Here is a 19,060-nt window from a genome sequence, read left to right on the forward strand (position 1 = left end):
TTGCGATGATTAAGGTAGGGAACACATTTTATGCCACAAAAACAAATGAACATTTTTCCTTTGCTCACTTACTTTTACATCTGAACTTGACCTCTTCACCCTCTAGTGCTGTCTGGTTTTGAGGATAAATAAGGAAGTCCGGGAGTGATCCTTTAGTCACTGATTTTTGTTCTGTAATCTTCCTGCTTTCCTCTTGCAGTTTAACAGCTCCTGTCTGTGAACACTTCATGGTCCTACAACCCTCTCTGTTCAACTGTGGGATAATTTTCTTACACTCTTCCATCTGCCTTCCTGGAACATCTTTTGTTTCAATGATTGGCTGTTCCTCTATCTTATGTGACCGAAGCATTATAGGACTCTTGGATTTCTGTGGGCTTTGGCTTGTTATAACACTTTGTGCTTTCCGTTGGGTGGAGGCTGTTGAAACGCTTTGAGGTTTCTGTTGCGTGGGAGCTGTTATGGAAGTTTGGACTTTTTGTTGAGTAGGGACTGTTGAAATGCTCTGGGTTTTCTGTTGCATGGAGGCTATTGTAGTATTTTGAGCTTTCTGTTGGATGGGGGATGTTGGAATGTTTTGGGCTTTTTGTTGAGTAGGTGCTGTTATGGAAGTTTGAGCTTTCTGCTGGATGGGGGCTGTTGGAATGCTTTGGATTTTCTGTTGAATGGGGGCTGTTGTAGTATTTTGAACTTTCTGTTGGATGGGGGCTGTTGTAGTATTTTGAGCTTTCTGTAGGATGGGGGCTGTTGTAGTATTTTGAGCTTTCTGTATGATGGGGGCTGTTGTAATGCTTTGGGCTTTCTGTTGAATGGGGTCTGTTGTAGCATTTGGGGCTTTCTGTTGGATGGGGTCTGTTGTAGTATTTGGGGCTTTCTGTTGGATGGGGTCTGTTGTAGTATTTGGGGCTTTCTGTTGGATGGGGACTGTAGTAGTATTTTGAGCTTTCTGTTGGATGGAGGCTGTTGTAGTATTTTGAGCTTTCTGTTGGATGGGGGCTGTTGTAGTATTTGGAGCTTTCTGTAGGATGGGGGCTGTTGTAGTATTTTGAGCTTTCTGTTGGATGGGGACTGTAGTAGTATTTTGAGCTTTCTGTTGGATGGAGGCTGTTGTAGTATTTTGAGCTTTCTGTTGGATGGGGGATGTTGTAGTATTTTCTGCTTTCTGTTGGATGGAGGCTGTTGTAGTATTTTGAGCTTTCTGTTGGATGGAGGCTATTGTAGTATTTTGAGCTTTCTGTAGGATGGGGGCTGTTGTAATGCTTTGGGCTTTCAATTGGATGGGGGTTGTTGTAGTATTTTGAGCTTTCAGTTGGATGGGGGCTGTTGTAGTATTTGGGGCTTTCTGCAGGGTGGGAGTTTTCTTTATTTCTACTTTTGATTCCTGAAGTGTTATCAGATTTAGTGTTTTTTGTTGCAGCATGGCTTTTTTTACTTCTGTCTTTGGTTCTGGATGAGATATGTTTCCTTCTATTGTTTTATCCATTCTCTCTTCAATCTCAGGGTACTGTTTCTCAGAGTCTGCTACAGTGCGTTTCACCACTTTCAAACTCTCCTTGGGTTGAATTGTGACTGTGCTAGCCACTTCTTTTTCCATTCGGATGCCATTTGTAGTTGTATGTTTGATTTCCAGACGTTCAACAGTTTTGGCTCCATTGCTTCTTTGCTGTACTGATGCACTATTAATTAACATAAAATCTTGTCATTTCATTGATCTTCTCACCCACAGATTAACAGATTGTTTCTTTAATGTACTTTGAATGATATCAAACAGAACGACAGCATATATTTAATACTTGTTTTGTGACTGAATTCACAATGCTGTTTTGAGCATATACTTACATTTCAGGTTTTGAACCTATGCCTGAAAAGAGAAAAAGAAAATTCACTTGATCATTTATTTGAAACAAACTTATATGCCTATTTCACTGTAAGGTTTATATATAAATAATCATTAAAAAAAACTTAATCTCCTCATTTGGTTAGAAGTAGTTTCCCGAAAATGCAAATTATCTATGGGCAATGTTTGGTATGAGGCTCTTGCTTTCAGTCCAACTCTTGTAGTGTGGGAGATCTGGATATGTGCAGATCCTTTTTCGATAATGGAAACTACTCAGAAGGAAGCATACAAAAGGAGAAGACTCAAAAGGAAAGTGAAGTACACTGTAAATTAACTGGGAAGACCTACTTGAGGAAAGTTATATTAATGCTGTCTCTTACTAAATCTTCCTAGGAAAGCCTCGCTATGCTTATTAACACCATCTTCTGGGTTAAGAACATAAATTAATTCAAAATCTCAACGAGACCAATTTTGATTTTAAACTATAAACGTCAGCTGTATTTATTACAATTATGTGTAGCCGCCAGTGTTGTGCAAGGTAACACTTGAAGCTACTTACACAACTATGAGAAAGAGAAGAGTTTTGGATTCTCACGACTGCAAAATCTGAGCTTGAAGGCATAGAATCATAGGATGGTAACAACACAGAAGGGGCCATTTGGCCTGTCGTGCCCATGCCTGCTCTCTGTAAAAGCAACTCAGCTAGTCCCACTCACCTGCCTTTTCCCCTTAGCACTGCAAATGTTTTCTCTTCAGATAATTATCCAACTCCCTGTTGAAAGCCAAGATTGAATCTGCCTCCACCACACTCTCAGGCAGTGCATTCCAGATCCTAACCACTCACTGAGTGAAAACATTTTTCCTCATGTCACCTTTGGCTCTTTTGCCAATCAGCTTAAATCAGTGTCCTGGGGTTCTCGACCCCTCCACCAGTGGGAACTGTTTCTACCTATCGACTTTGTCCAGACCCCTCATGATTTTGAACACCTCTATCAAATCTTCTCTCAACCATCTCTCCTTTAAAGAGAACAGCCCCAGCTTCACCAATCTATCCACGTAACTGAAGTCTTGCATCCAGAACTGTTCTCATTATTCTTTTCTACTCCCTCTCCAATGCCTTCGCGTCCTTCCTAAAGTGTGGTGCTCAGAATTGGACACAATACTCCAATTGAGGCCGAACCAGCGGTTGACCATAACTTCCTTGCTTTTGTACTGTATGCCTCTATTTATAAAGCCCAGGATCCTGTATGCCTTATTAACTACTTCAATATGTCCTGCCACCTTCAAAGATTTGTGCACATATACCCACAGGTTCCTCTGCTCCTGTACTCCCTTCAGAATTGTATTCTTTATTTTATATTGCCTTTCTTCATTTTTCCTCCAAAAATGTATCACTTCACACTTCTCTGCATTAAATTTCATCTGCCACGTGTCTGCCCATTCCACATGCCTATGTCCTTCTTCTTCCTTGGTAAAGACAGATGCAAAGTACTCATTTCGTACCTCAGCCATGCCCTCTGCGTCCATGTGTAAACCCCATTTTTGGTCCCTAATCAGCCCTACTCCTCCTTTTACCACCCTTTTACTATTTATATGCTGATAAAAGACTTTTGGATTCCCTTTAATGTTAGCTGCCAGTCTCTTCTCATACTCTCTCTCTTTGCCGCTTTTATTTCTTTTTTCACTCCCTCTGTGAACTTTTTATATTCAGCCTAGTTCTCACTTGTATTATGAACCTGATATCTGTCATTCACACCCTTTTTCTGTTTCATAAGTTTATATTTAGAGAGCTGAAATATTGCCACAATTTTGTGAACTGAATTTGGACTCCCCCTTCAGTTCTTAAGTTTACTGCCTATTCATGCCTGGTGTTTCCATTATAATTTTCAAGATATCCTAAGAAAGCAAAGCAAAAGACCAAAGACCAGATTGCAGGTCAGCACAAAAGTTGCAAAGATTCGAAACATGCCATAACTTTAGAAAGCATCAACATAAGGTCAATGTGGCAGCAGCTATAAGGTTAAAAAGGATTGTCTTTCTTAAGAATGGGATGAAATCAAGGACATTTTCAAGGGGAAGTGATGGTTGAATGGACGTAACAGCAATGGAAAATACTGCATAAAGTCCAGAGAGCAAAGAGACCTAAAATAGAGTGGGGAAGTGAGAAAGTTTCTTTGTCAGGATCAAGATGAAAACATCTAAAAATAATAGCTTTTTCTTTAGGAGAATTTGCAACTTTATCTCTAGAAGGATTTAAGGTGAAAAGGATGACTCCGAGAAGTTGCAAGAGAGTGTGTTTGCTGGGGGGAAAGGAAGATAGCCAAAAGTACTTTGTTTCAATAGAGGTGAATTTAGCAGCTCTCATAGTGGATGTGCAAAGATTTGGAGTAAACTTAAAGTTAACTTCATATTTCAGATCGATTAAGATACCTAATATAATAGGCAGAAGTTACATGAGCGAGCATGGTTGTATGTTCGTAAACACTTGAAAATTATTATCCAAGTTTTTATGTGCTTGGGGTTTGCTGAATTTCTGTATTTTTTTCAATATATGCCCCAGGAGAAATCAGGAATTTGGTTGAAAGTTCTTGTGCTAATCCTTACTCAACAGGGATTGGGTGCAATGAACAAACTTAAAAGCACACAGCCTTATTCTTATCTTAGAAATAGGCTGGAAACCATTAAAGGGAGGTTGAATTCAAGGATTATCTGTTCTGTCCCAAGGATTCACTTTGTATTGTATCTCAAACTGATGTTTAATCTATACTAGACAGCCTTTTGCTGATGGAAGCATCTACTGTTTTGGAATATATCGTGAGGCTGCAAAAATGAGGAGCTAGCATTTCTTGAGGAGCTAATTATGTTTATTTTCACTTGCCAGAGAGAAAGGAGTTAGCATTATAACTGATTATTTTATGGCATGTTTGATGTATTAGAGTGCACAGGTATATTTATCTCATCTTGATGTTCACTCGGTCCATTCTTAAGTCTATACAGATCAAGCATTAGGAAGCTTAGGGTTTCTAAATCCAGAATTGAAAGAAAGTGAATAATTCTCAGTATTGGCTCCAGATGTGGAATGTGGTTACAGATCAGGCTTAAAATGCATGCTGAAATGAAGTTATTCAGCAACAATATAAAGTCTGATAGAAATGTAAAAGTTAAAAGGGAATAATTCTATATTTATTCATTTGGAAGCTGCTTTATTATGATCAGTATTTTATCACTGCACTTTGTGATCTCAAAATACAGTGATGGAGCAAGTGTTTTTTCCCCCAATTAAAACATTAATGTGTACAAGATGCCTAAATAGATGAAGGATTTCAAAGTTAAAATATGAAGGATCAGCAAAGAAAATTTTCTGAAAAATAGTCCCAAAATACATTCGTACTTTGAAATATGAGCTCTACAGATGCCATTGCTTTTCCAGAATTATTCATCACTAAACACACATAGTTTCCAGCATCCTCTGCCTGTGCAGCTCGGATTTCCAAAAAGTGCATCCCAGACTTCTCAAACATGTTGAAATGATCACTTTGCTGCAACTCTGCATCACCCTAGGGAAAAGAATAGAATAGAGCTGTATTTTTTGTTATTAACCAAATCGTTACTTCTTTCTAAAAGTATTTTTAAAATCTAAACAAACAGCGTTTTAATCCCATTCTTACTCTCCTACTGTGCAAATTTGGCATTACTTCAATACTTTTTGATCTATCCAGTCTTCATTCTTACTATTCTCAGCGTCAGCGTGTGTTGTATGCTATTGCCTATTCTGCAACTAGGCTTCTCAATAAAGAGAACTATTGGTGAAGTGGTGAATTTATTTGCTTCACAACAACTCCACGATCACCTGCTCTGTTTCCAGAGTTGCCTGCAATGTGTTGCACTGGGTTCTGTCATTAATTCTGTGGACATAATTGTTTCTACTATCCTCTGCCTTAATTTCAAATGGTCATTAATACACTACACAGAGTTTCAGTAACACCATGGGAATAATCTGTAATGAACTGCAGATAAGATTTTCATTGCAGCTAATAAAAACCTTGGAACATTTGTTAAATCTGAATATACTGGTAAATACAAATTTGTGTATCACCCTATCATTGATGTGCTACTGGTACTTTTTCATCAATGAGAAAGGCCTCCTTATTTGCTAATGTTTGCTGCATGAATTAATTCTGAATCTTTCACACACTTGAACTAAATCTAGTAATGCCCACTATCCTAAATTTATTGGTCAGATTGCTCATGAAGCACTTTTCCTAGGGATGAGAAAGAACTTGCACAATGAAATTCCCCCTGGAAAATTTGCCTTCTGTTAACTGAGCATGGCGGTGGGGTCATCCAACTATCCAGCTGAATATACAATGTGGAAGCAAGAGTTTACGTGAAGATATGTAAAGCAATTAAATACAAATTAAAGATTAAATCAACTTTATACTCTGGCTTCAGTTATAAATGTTTTGGAAGCACATTGTGTATTTCTTTGAACTCAAAAGACATAACACAGGCAAATTAATTTGAAATGAAAAAGCTGAAACAGAACACTGATACATTGCTCATTTAAACAGGCATGTTTTAGCTGGATTAGAATTTCTACCTAGAAGGAGTGAAGAGGAAAGTGGTAGACTTGGCTAGCAAGCGTGAGTCTTGATTGCACGTGGATGAGTTAAATGAGAAGGGACATGTTAGGGAGTATTTTTTGTTCAAAAAAGTGAAAAATTCATTCAAGAATTGTGTTTTTAAAAAATGAATTTTCTGAGTTTCTAAGAGGTATGCAAAGTCCCTGCTAGACTGTTACGTGACGCCACCTACTGGGAATGTCCTTATTTATTGTAAAATGGTTCCACTGAAAACAATTCGATCCACAACTTCAGAACGACTTAAGTATCATAGGATACTTTTGGCTAGTGATACAGAGTGTTATTATGAAAGTGCTTCCATTTTTTTGAAATTTGTTTTGAGGGTTAATGTTAAAACTGAAAAGATTCCATGGATGTGTTTTTTTTAACCAAATTCACCAAAAGGACACTTGAGATGGTGTTTGAAAACCATCTGTGCTGGAAACCACCTGTGATCTGGGCTCAGTAAACAACAGAACCCTTGCTGACTTGGGGAAAATGTTTATAGAAAAGCCACATGTCAAGGTTTATGGAGGTCAGGAGGTCGATTCTCTGTTTGGGGTTTGGACATTGTTTTCAGTTTAGTTGGGAAGTGAACTGCTTTCCTGCCAAGGTAAAAAAAACACAACCAAAACCTCCTTCTCTACTTCTTTGAAGAAATCCTGCAAAGAACCACTGTGGGAGAGATAAAATTCCTAGTGCTGCATAGCTCCTGAGAAGTTGGAAAAAAAATCCTGCGATTCAAGTGTGTGCTGGCGGAAAAACTCTGATGCCACATTTCTTCTGGAATAATTCTTGACATCTCCAGAACAGACTGCTTCTGAAATGAACCCAGTGACCCATCTCCGGACACCAGGCCAAAAAAGGGACAACTGACTTCTTTCCATATCTTCTCTTTTTTCATCAAGAATTAGCAAGTATTTGGCCAAAGTAGTCTTTTTTAAATCTTTTTTGTAACAGACCTCTGCACAGAGAATTTCTATATTTTTTCCAGTGTTGTGTGAGCATAATCAGGGAATTTAAAATAGGAACTTTCATGTTTCAATCTGTGTGTTAATGCTTTGCTTCATTACTGGTTCAGTCTTGTTTTATAATAAACTGATAATTTTATTGTTTATTAAAGAAACCTGGTTGGTGTATTTTATTCAGGATAAGAAATAGAGTATATGATTGGCTGTATCGGTAACCGGGTAAACATTTAAATATATGTTCACATTGATACCAATGACATAGGTAGAAAGAGGGATGAGGTCCTGCAACAAGAATTTAGGGAGCTAGGTAGCAGATTAAAAAGCAGGACCTCAAAGGTTGTAATCTCTGGATTACTCACGGTGCCATGTGCTAGTGAGTATAGGAATAAGAGGATAGAGCAGATGAATGCGTGGCTAAAGAGATAGCGCAGGAGAGAGGGCTTTAGTTTCCTGGATCACTGGGTCTGTTTCTGGCAAAGGTGGGACCTGTACAAGTCGGACGGGTTGCACCTGAACCGGAACGGGACCAACATCATTGCTGGGAGGTTTGCTAGTGCTGTTGAGGGGGGTTTAAACTAATTTGGCAGGGAGATGGGATACAAAGTGGAGGTACAGTAGCGGGTGATGCACAGCCAAATATAGAAGAGAAACTAAGTCAGTCTGGAAGGCAGAGCAATTATAGACCTGTTAAGGCACAAGCGAATAATGCAAGGCTGGATTGCATCTATTTTAACACAAGGAGTCTTACAAGTAAGGCAGATGATTTGAGGGCATTGATTAACACATGGGAATATGATATTATTGCTATCACAGAGACATGGTTGAGGGAAGGGCAGGACTGGCAGCTCAATATTCCAGGGTATAGAATCTTCAGGCATGACAGGGGAGGATGTAAAAGAGGAGGTGGCATTGCACTGTTGATCAAGTAAAGAGGGATGATATCTTAGAGACCATATGGGTAGAACTTAAAAACAAAAAGGGGGCAATCACTTGGCTGGGAGTGTACTACAGGCCTCCAAACAGCCAGGGAGAGATAGCGGAGCAGATATGTAGACAAATCGCAGAGAGGTATAAAAATAATAAGGGTAATAATAGTAGGGGATTTCAACTTCCCCAATATTAACTGGGATAGTCTTAGTTCAAAAGGCTTAAAGGGGGCGGAATTCTTAAAGTGCATCCAGGAGAGATTTTTGAGCCAGCACGTAGAAAGTCCTACAAGAGAAGGGGCGGTACTGGACCTAATCTTAGCGAATGGAGCCAGACAAGTGGTAGAAGTGTCAGTGGGGGAGCATTTCGGGGATAGTGACCATAACTCTGTAAGATTTAAGGTAGTTATGGAAAAGGACAAAGTTGGATGGGAAATAAAGGTACTGAATTGGGGAAGGCCGATTTCAATATGATAAAACAGGATCTGGCCAAAGTGGACTGGGAACAGCTACTTGTAGGAAAATCTACATCAGACTAGTGGGAGTCATTCAAAGAGGAAATAGTGAGAGTTCAGAGCCAACATGTTTCCCTAAAGGTGAAGGATAGGACCAACAAGTCCAGGGAACCCTGGATGTCAAGTGATAAAGAGGATTGGATAAGGAGGCTTTATGGCAGATTCAGAGGGCTGAAAACAGCAGAGGCCCTAGAGGAGTATAGAAAGAGTAGGAGGGTACTTAAAACATAATTAGGAGAGCAAAGAGGAGGCATGAAAAAACACTGGCAGGCAAGATAAAGGAAAATACCAAGGTGTTTTATAAGTATACTAAGGGCAAGAGGATAAACAGGGAAAGAGCAGGGCCCATTAGGCACCAAAGTGGCAATCTGTGTGTGGAACCGGAGGACGTAGGTGACATTTTAAATGATTACTTTTCATCTGTGTTCACTATGGAGAAGGACGATATAGGTGTAGAGATCAGGGAGGGGTATTGTGATATACTTGAACAAATTAGCATTGTAAGGGAGGCGGTATTAGTGGTTTTAGTGGGCTTAAAAGTGGATAGATCCCCAGGCCCTGATGAGATGTATCCCAGGCTGCGATGTGAGGCAAGGGAGGAGATTGCAGGGCTTCTGACACAAATTTTCAAATCTTCTCTGGCCACAGGAGAAGTGTCAGAGGACTGGAGGACAGCGAATGTGGTACCATGATTCAAGAAGGGTAGTAGGGAGATGGGCAGAGCAGGGGCAAATGGAATTTAATCCTGAGAAGTGTGAGGTGATGCATTTTGGGAGGACTAACAAGGCAAGGGAATATACAATGGATGGTAGAACACTAGGAAGTACAGAGGGTCAGAGGGACCTTGGTGTACTTGTCCATAGAACACTGAAGGAAGCAGCACAAGTAGATAAGGTGGTTAGGAAGGCATACTGGATACTTGCCTTTATTAGCCGAGGCATAGGATATAAGAGCAGGGAGGTTATGATGGAACTGTATAAAACAGTAGTTAGGCCACAGCTGGAGTACTCTGTACAGATCTGGTTGCCACACTATAGGAAGGATGTGATTGCACTGGAGAGGGTGCAAAGGAGATTCACCAGGATGTTGGCTGGGATGCAGCATTTCAGCTATGAAGAGAGACTGGAAAGGCTAGGGTTGTTTTCCTTAGAGCAGAGAAAGCTGAGGGGGGACCTGATTATGGTATACAAAATTATGAGGGGCATAGATAAAGTAGATAGGAAGAAACTTTTTCCCTTAGCAGAAGTGTTAATAACCAGGAGGCATAGATTTAAGGTAAGGGGCAGGAGGTTTAGAGGGGATTTCAGGAAAACTTTTTTCACCCAGAGGGTGGTTGGAATCTGGAACACACTGCCTGAAAGGGTGGTAGAGGAAGGAACCCTCACAACATTTGAGAAAGATTTAGATGAGCACTTGAAACGCCATAGCTTACAAGGCTATGGGCCAAGTGCTGGAAAATGGGATTAGAATAGATAGGTGCTTGCTGGCTGGTATGGACACGATGCGCCGAAGGGCATGTTTCTGTGCTGTATAACTCTATGACTCTATATGTTGTGACCTGTGGAGAAGTGGAACTAGAAAAGACAGTGTACTCCTGCCTCGGTTGTAACAATGTCTAGATTCAATAGTATGAGCCACCTTGATCCAGCTCTTGAGTTGACTTAAAGTTGTTCTCCTGTTGTTTTTAATGGAGCCATTGCTGACATTAAACCTTGTGCCTTCCTGGCTTTTTTTCCAGCTCAGAGGATTGGTGCTTAAAGTCAAACAACATTTATGTGCACATATGTTTTTCTCCAAAAAATTGGAAATTATTTGAACAAAAAGTGATCAACTGCCTCAGACTTTTCTCCCCCTTTAATTATCTTTGTAAACTTCAGAACCATCTACATTTCACCAGATTTAACCAATATTTCAAATTAATTGCAAAGAATATGAGTTACATTCTCTGTTTCCAGATTCCATTCAAAAGTTGGATTCACATTCGTTTCAATTAACAATGCATGAAAATGTCCTTGGCCCCGATTTTATCTTCGGGTAGGTTTTGGCAGGTGGATAGTGAGAGTAGGGCCTAACTCATTTGCTGCAGAAAATTTGAGACCCAGGCTATTTTAACTCCCAAGTCTCATTTTAATTTGACTGCCAGGTTTCTCATTCAATTTACTAACGTAATGTGAAATCCACCCAATTTCAGTGCACAATTACCTGCTAACTTGCAGAGGCCTATTTAAAGTGAGAATGAACCTCCTGAAGTGAGGTTGCATTCATTCTTGGCTGAGAAGTGTAGAGGAAATGAGGGACCTTAGAGTGAATGTCCACAGATCACTGAAGGTAGCAGGACAGGACGATAAGGTGGTTAAGAAGGCAAATGGAATCCTTTCCTTTATTAGCCAAGGTATAGAATATAAGAACAAGGAGGTTATGCTGGAACTGTATAAATCATTAGTTAGGCCACAACTTCAGTAATGTGTGCAGTTCTGGTCAGCTCATTACAGAAAAGATGTAATTGCACTAGAGAGGGTACAGAGGATATTTATGAGGATGTTGCCAGGATTGGAAAAATGCAGTTAAGAGGAAAGATTGGATAGGCTGGGGTTGTTCTCCTTGGAACAGAGGAGGCTGAGGGGAGAGCCTGAATAGAGTGGATGTGAAGGGCGTATTTACCTTAGCAGAGAGGTCAGTGACTAGGGGACATAGATTTAAAGTGATTGGTAGAAAAACGAGAGGGGAGATGAGGAAAAGGTCTTTCACCCAGAGGGTGGTCAGGGTCAAGAACACACTGCCTGTAAGGCAGAAACCCTCAACTCATTGAATAGGAGTTTGGATATGCACCTCAAGCGCTGTAATCTGCAGGGCGACGGACCAAATGCTGGAAGGTTGGATTAGAATGGGTGGATCATTTTTCAGCTCGCAGAGACATGATAAGCCAAGTGGCTTCGTTCTGAGCCGTAAACTTTCTATGATTCTACGATGTTTTTGTTGGATTGGTGCAGGAAGCAACTGCTTAATAATGAGTTGCACTCAAACCTCACAGTTATCTGAAGCTTCCCTGGAAGTTCTCATTAGAAGAAATGAAGGTGGAAGGAAAGTTCATAAACACGATGACACCAGGCCTTGTGAGAGATAGCCGAGATTATCAGCTACAGGGGGCATCACCCCAGAATCTGGAAGTGCAGGTAGGACTTCAATGACCTGCTAAATTTAGCAAAGGTGAGTACAGCTCTTCATTTCTCTGTATCTGTCAATTATACATGGCAACAGTCCTTTCCCCACAATCCAGCATTCTGAACAATTCCATCGCCTCAATCACATTCTTCACCACCGATTACAAAGGTACATAATACAAACTTTCATTCCAAATACACATTCATCTCTTCCTTGCTCCTTTCAGTGCCACTTCTCACTTGGTAGCCTTTTCAGAATCAACAACTTCCTTCATGTCTCCTTCCTTACTTCGTACCCAAAACACATGCTTTCCATTTAATACCTCGTCATCCTGGTTCCATTTCGCTTCTTCTCCTCTCAACAAGCAGAAGTCCCACACATTTGCACTCTCCATTGTAGGAGACACTCAATAACTCACACACTCTCTTTCTGTAGGATAAAATGGTGCACAATACAAGGGAATGGTGTAAGACTGAGGGAAGACCAGCCAACCTCATGAACCTCTCTGATCTGCTGCGGCAAGAACTGAAAATAAGTGCCCCATCCAGAGCTGTCAGAATAGGAGATCTTGAGACCATGGGCTTATCTGAAAAGGGTGTCTGAGTATTGCTTACACCCCTTCATAAGCTTCAGAAAAACACACAATCAGGCATCTTGACAACATGAAGTTGTATTGTGATATCTGTCTTCTGCTACTGGCAAGCCTTTCAGTGACATCCTAACTCTTGTCCCTTTTCTGATTCTTCTATGTCAGTCGCAGTCCATAGAAAGACAGTTTGAGAATGGAGAATCCTTCCGAACAGGCTCCATCATGCATCCCGTCAATTCCAAGCTCCGCCACAAAGATTGGCAACCCAACTGGCTTGGTGAATGAGATAGAGAGGTCTGAACATGGCAAATTACTGGTCAGCAGCAGCAGATATTGGTGGCAGGGACAGTCTAATAAGCAACTCCCAAAGGGTGAGCTCATCTCCAAGCTTTGCTTAGAAGGACGAGGAGGAGGACATCAGGGGCCCAGTTATGGGAAGTAAACTGCTTGCCTAACATAAGCAGTTATATCAGGAGTTTCAGCACCATAACAACAACAATTTGCATTTATATAGTGCCTTTGAGATAGTAAAATGTCCCAAGGTGCTTTACAGTCATTAGCAAACAAAATTTGACACATAAGGCGATATTAGGGCAGATGACCAAAAGTTTAGTCAAAGAAGTAGGTTTTAAGGAATGTCTTATAGGTAGAGAGGTGGCAAATCGGAGATATTTCGGGAGGGAATTTCAAAGCAGAGGGCCTTGGCAGCTGAAGGCATGGCCACCAATGTGGAGTGATTAAAATCAGGAATGCTCGAGAGGCCAGAATTGTCACAGTACAGATATTTTAGGGACGAGATCACAGAGATAGGGAGGGGCAAGGCCATGGAGGGGCATGAAAACAAGGATGAGAATTTAAAAATCGAGGCATTGTTTAACCGGGAGCCAATGCAGGTCAGCAAGCACAGAGATGCATGAGTGGGACTTGGTGTAAGTTAGGACACGGGCAGCAGAGTTTTGAATGACCTCAAGTTTGCGGAGGTTAGATCTTGAGAGGCTGGCCAGGTCTGCGTTGAAACAGTCAAGTCTAGAGATAACAAAGGCATGGATGAGGATTTCAGCAGCAGATAAACGTAGCATGGGTGGATTCGTTGATGGAGGTATGGAGAAGCTCAATCAGCTTCCAAGCAAACTTTGAGTTCCACCCAGAAGAGACAGATGTCCACTTTGGAGAAATTGGTAGACCACATGGATCTCATCTTCTGCAGTGTGCTCTGCCACTTATCAGTGAAAGTGATGAGCCACAGTCCCATGGGAGTGGCATTGGTATAATGGCAGCAAAACGAGTTGTCGTCTTTCAGGCTGCAGTCTGCAGTTGGACTCTCTCAGGTTCAAACTCCCAGAAGTCATGAGCAACAGCAGTCTTCCTTTAGCTCTGCTGAAGGCATTGGGTGCACCTCACAGGAGTAGTAAAATCATTAGATCTCCTTTTAAGAAAACTACCATGGTTTGGGTACTTGGGTGGCCAAAGAATCCACTAAAATATTGTGCTTGAAATTAAAATCAACATCTTTATCACATTTGGGACTTTAATCTATCACTTCATTTTATTATAGCTTGTTAGTCCGCATTGTCAGATTTTCGTTGGGCTGAATTTTGTCAGCCCCAAGAAGTCCTGCCGCTGGAGCTAAAAGCAGGCACTTGCCCCTAGGGCGGAATTTTGCTGATGGTGACCAATTAACAGGTCCAATTGAGGGCAACAGCCTGCCCCCCAGAGCTGTCAGCCCAATCAGAGAGCCAGCAGCTCAGCAGCATTGGCAGTGCCACCGCTAGCAGTGGCCACTGCTGAATCTGCAGCATGAGGAAGAGAGTGCCTCGGCATTGAGACATGTAAGTTTTCCTGAGGAAGCGATCGGGGGGTTATGCCATGATTGCAAGAAGTTGTCAGGCTCCCCTCCCAATGCATTCCCCACCATATTTGCCAGCCCTCTCAACTCCCAGCTTATCTCCAATGGGCAGTGAAAATTCAGCCCATTGATTTGCAGGTTGGTGAATGGGTTCAATATTTATTATAATATAGTGTTACGACCAGATGAAAAAGAGGTTTAGGGTTCCCTTTCAGCCTTACCTGGTCTTACCATAACGGGTTTAATTTTAAACACACCATGTTTTTAGCTCTCCCTTGGTGAATCTTTGTTCACCGCTTTCCAATTATAAGGAAAAGAAACTAGCACAAACAGGCTTTCTTAGGTTTAAAGAAGAAAAGTTGAAATTTATTAAACTTAAACTCTAATTCAGTTGCGCCTACGGATACATGACGCACCCACGCTTGCATGCATACGTGATACACACATGCAAATAGAGACAGAAAAGAGCAGAAGTAAAATAAAGTGGAACGGTTTAAGGCAATATCTGAAGAGTTTGTGTTATGGTTCTTCGAGCTCACTGTCGAGTCCTCGATTGTAGGTAGATCTTGCTTTTCATTGAGGCCCATTATTCTTCTTAAACCTTGTTCGCTTTAGGAGACTTTTCTCTCTGGGGGTTCATGTGCCTTCAGTGGATTCAGAGGCTTGTGAGAAAGAGATGGGAGCAGACAGGAGAGATTTTCTCAGTCCAAGAGCAAACAGACATTCTCAGTTCAAACTGTTGGCACAATTCAGAAAAACCCAGGTTGACAAGCAAGTTAGTCATGCGACTAACTGGTCTGACCACGTCTTGGATTGTATCACCTTAGCAGTCTCTGGAACGCTCCTCTTACACACAATACCTGGTGATCAAGGTCTATTGTGGGTTGAATGTGTCAGGGAATGGTCGTTTATCCTTCCAATCACCGTCTGTTAATATGCAAATATCTTTTCTAGCCACGGCTGATCTGTCTAACAAGTCCTTTCTTCATTCCAGTAACAGTTTAAAATCAATGTTCATAACAAAATTAATGTGCCTCATTCTTGGCATAATATAGAATCAAGGGACTGGTGATTGGTCAAAAGAACTATTGTTGCAGAGGGACTTTTGTCACTTTTCAAATCAGGGGATTGAGCAGATTACTGAAAGTGCTGCACTATCAACTGCTCCCTGGCATCTCTAGCTGCAATATGTTGTGCTGTTCCTCCTTTTATAGCTATCCCTCGTCTTCATCCAATTTTTCCTCATCTAATGATGCTTCTTCTTGTTGCTGTGCCTCCTCCAACTCAAATCTCCTTTACATTGCCAGGTTTTGCAGAATGCAAAATAGGTCAAACAGAGATATTTAATATAAGGAAGCAAAATGGTAACACAAAATAGCAGTCTTCCAAAAGTTAGTAGAGGATAACTTACAAATTCAGGTCTTCCGTAGATACTTTATAGGTTTAGTAGTCAGCTGCTCCCTTAAATGAGCTGAGCACTTTACTCTTATGAGAGTTGACGATTCCCTATTTACATACACAATACTATAACCCAGGGATATAACAATAGCATTTGCCTTTAACACATGAATTTCCTCAATGTCCCTGAAGGTAAACTAAGTTATCACTAGATGAGGTACGGTTTGATACAAAATATCAAGCTACTTTCTTGCACCTAAACTTGAAGTTACAGGATTGGTTGGACTTATCTTCATCAAAATTATTTGCATAATAATCCAAAAATAATGGGCTGGATTTTGGGGTAGAAATATTAGTGAGGATAACACCACTCACTGTTATTTACTTGGATCTTGGACAGAAGCTTTTGATGACCACACATCCACAGTTAAACATGGAAATCGAAGTTAGTCTGAAATGTCTTGCTTCTCCTAAACTGCACAATTATACTACCTCACTGAGACACTCACCATTCAAATACATAGAACGGCATGGAGTTGCTGTACTTACCTCATAAATACGGGTAACTCTCCAGAAAAAGTTAGGGCTTGTTCATTCACTGTAAGTGTGATAAGTCTTAATTACTGCCAACAACTTCTCTGGCACTGAAGATTACCTTATATAAATGTGGAGTCTCATTCCTTCAGATTTTAATTATTGTTGGAGATTTTAAAAAGTTTAAAAATGGAATGATTTTTGTTTTACTTTTTCTTTCTGTATCTTTTATTCCTCTCTCTGTCTTCATCCAATCTTTCTTTCCCTCTCTTTATTTCGCTTTCCGTACCTGATTTGATATTGAATCCAATATTCAAACTGACACTTCCTGGTTTAGACTCAATGCTGCTTATTAACAATTCTTCAGTCTGATTGGTTAAAGAAATACCGTTGCTCGCCCTATTCACACAGGTCCTGGATGCTCAGCACCATGTTTTTTTTGAATAGTTGGCAGACAGGAATTTCCAGTACAAAAACCCATAGAAAGTCTACGGGCAAATGCAAGTGTAATGAATGGCTTGTGCCATTTGTTCACTGCTAACTGCAAATCTTTTTTTCTTTGGCCTCCTTGTCTCGAGACACAATGGGGAAGCACCTAGAGGTGGTCAGTGGTTTGTGGAGCAGCACCCGGGGTGGCTATAAAGGCCAACTCTAGGGTGACAGACTCTTCCACAGGCGCCGCAGATAAAATTGGTTGTCGGGGCTGTTGCACAGTTGGCTCTCTCCTTGCGCTTCTGTCTTTTTTCCTGCCAACTGCTAAATCTCTTCGACTCGCCACTCTTTAGCCCCGCCTATATGGCTGTCCGCCAGCTCTGGCAAACACTGCAACTGACTCCCATGACTTGTGGTCAATGTCATGTTTGCAGACATCTTTAAAGCGGAGACACGGACGGCCGGTGGGCCTGATACCAGTGAAGAGCTCGCTGTACAATGCGTCCTTGGGGATCCTGTCATCTTCCATGCTGCTCACATGGCCAAGCCATCTCAAGCGCCGCTGGCTCAGTAGGGTGTATATGCTGGGGATGTTGGCCGTCTTGAGGACTTCTGCATTGGAGATACGGTCCTGCCACCTGATGCTAAGAATTCTCTGGAGGCAGCGAAGATGGAATGAGTTGAAACGTCGTCCTTGGCTGACAAACATTGTCCAGGCCTCGCTGCCATAGAGCAAGGTACTGAGAACACAGGCTTGATACACTTGGATTTTTGTGTTCCGTGTCAGTGTGCCATTTTCCCACACCCTCTTGGCCAGTCTGGACATAACAGCGGACGCCTTTCCCATGCGCTTGTTGATTTTTGCATCGAGAGACATGTTACTGGTAATATTTGAGCCTAGGTAGGTGACCTCTTGAACCACTTCCAGAGCATGGTCGCCGATATTGATGGATGGAGCATTTGTGTTCTCGCACCTAACTGCAAATACAGCCCAATGAATACACTGTGCTACCCCACTTCAGTGGGTCACCTTACTTGATTTAAAGATAACTGCCCTCTTCATTATTTAATTGCTGTCCTTTGGTGTCTGACTGCTTTCAAGCTTCCACAGTTCTCTTGGTTTTTAAAAAAGCCTAACTCATGTCAGCTTTTAATTAACCAAATCTCCCTTTCCACCTTCCCCCCCCACCCCCACCCTACCACCAATCAAATCCTCCAGTCTAACTTGGCAACGACCCCTGCTGAGTTCAAATGAATAGACATGTCAAAGGAACAATAAGTTTGATCAATGGAATGTTAAACTATCTTTTATTGCTTCTAGGAAATTGGTCAGATGCATAGCTTGAAACCTAATCTACCCCAGACAACTCTGCTGTCCTGCAACGTTAACTCTTTGGGAGCTACATTTCAGTCAACAGAAATGCTTTTAACATGTATTAAAATAATATCTCCTGTGGCAGCATAATCTGAAATCCTGAATGGTAACAATAACTAAAATGAATATTACAAAGGGAGCAATACAAGGACAACTTTCAGATAGCAGCGAGATAGAGCTATAGAATTTATTTAGCTATGCTTGCAATAGAAGATAAAAGATAAGATAGGTTTGTTAAGGGGTAATTAGGGCAGAAATGTTAGACAATCAGTAAAAGACAGAAAATTCTTTTCATGGTCTTTTTAAAGGAACGGTTGTAACAATTTTCAGATCTTGTTACTTCAGCTCAGGAATCACTAACATATGTGGACTCACAAAAAACCTTTATAAGCTTTTTTTCCGCTCAGCATTATGGAATATTGTGTTAATTGTTTTAAAAGACAATGAATTTTTGGTTAGGAATGGATTGAGGATTAGAAGGTTAATTACAGATAGAGATAATTGAAATCAATGTGGAACATGATGGTTCTTGAGAAGATGGCCTGGTACATAATATAGGATGTAAGGTTAGACAAATTATCTGTAGATTTGCTTTTTATTTAACTTCTTTGAAAGGACAAGAAGAAATTATGTAAATATTCTTCAGGAAATTAAATGGAATGGATAAAATTCATGACTAAGAAGGATTTAGATCTTTTAGGCAATCAGAAGTTGCAGAAGGAGGCAGTGGCAGTTCTTTATGGATAAGTATAAAATAAGTAACAGGCTAACAAGGAATCACAAGAGTTAGTATTTGCAAAATAGAAAAGTGGCGCCAGTGTGATGATCAGGAACACAATCTAGGGTTATATTGAAT

At 40.9% G+C, this 19,060-nt stretch overlaps 1 protein-coding gene across 10 annotated transcripts in view; it reads right to left on the reverse strand.

Annotated features, from left to right (window-relative positions):
- LOC137372031 (myosin light chain kinase, smooth muscle-like) overlaps positions 1 to 19,060 on the reverse strand; it is a 433,121-nt gene that overhangs the window by 233,405 nt on the left and 180,656 nt on the right. For all 10 annotated transcript variants that reach the window (XM_068035330.1, XM_068035322.1, XM_068035326.1 and 7 more), the window contains 3 exons: positions 5,226 to 5,391; positions 1,837 to 1,858; positions 73 to 1,673 (listed from right to left, as the gene is read on the reverse strand). In XM_068035330.1, coding sequence (XP_067891431.1) covers positions 73 to 1,673; positions 1,837 to 1,858; positions 5,226 to 5,391 — 1,789 coding nt within the window. The remainder of the gene's footprint in view (positions 1 to 72; positions 1,674 to 1,836; positions 1,859 to 5,225; positions 5,392 to 19,060) is intronic.

This window comes from Heterodontus francisci, chromosome 7 (genome assembly GCF_036365525.1).
Source record: "Heterodontus francisci isolate sHetFra1 chromosome 7, sHetFra1.hap1, whole genome shotgun sequence".
NCBI classification, from domain to species: Eukaryota; Metazoa; Chordata; class Chondrichthyes; order Heterodontiformes; family Heterodontidae; genus Heterodontus; species Heterodontus francisci.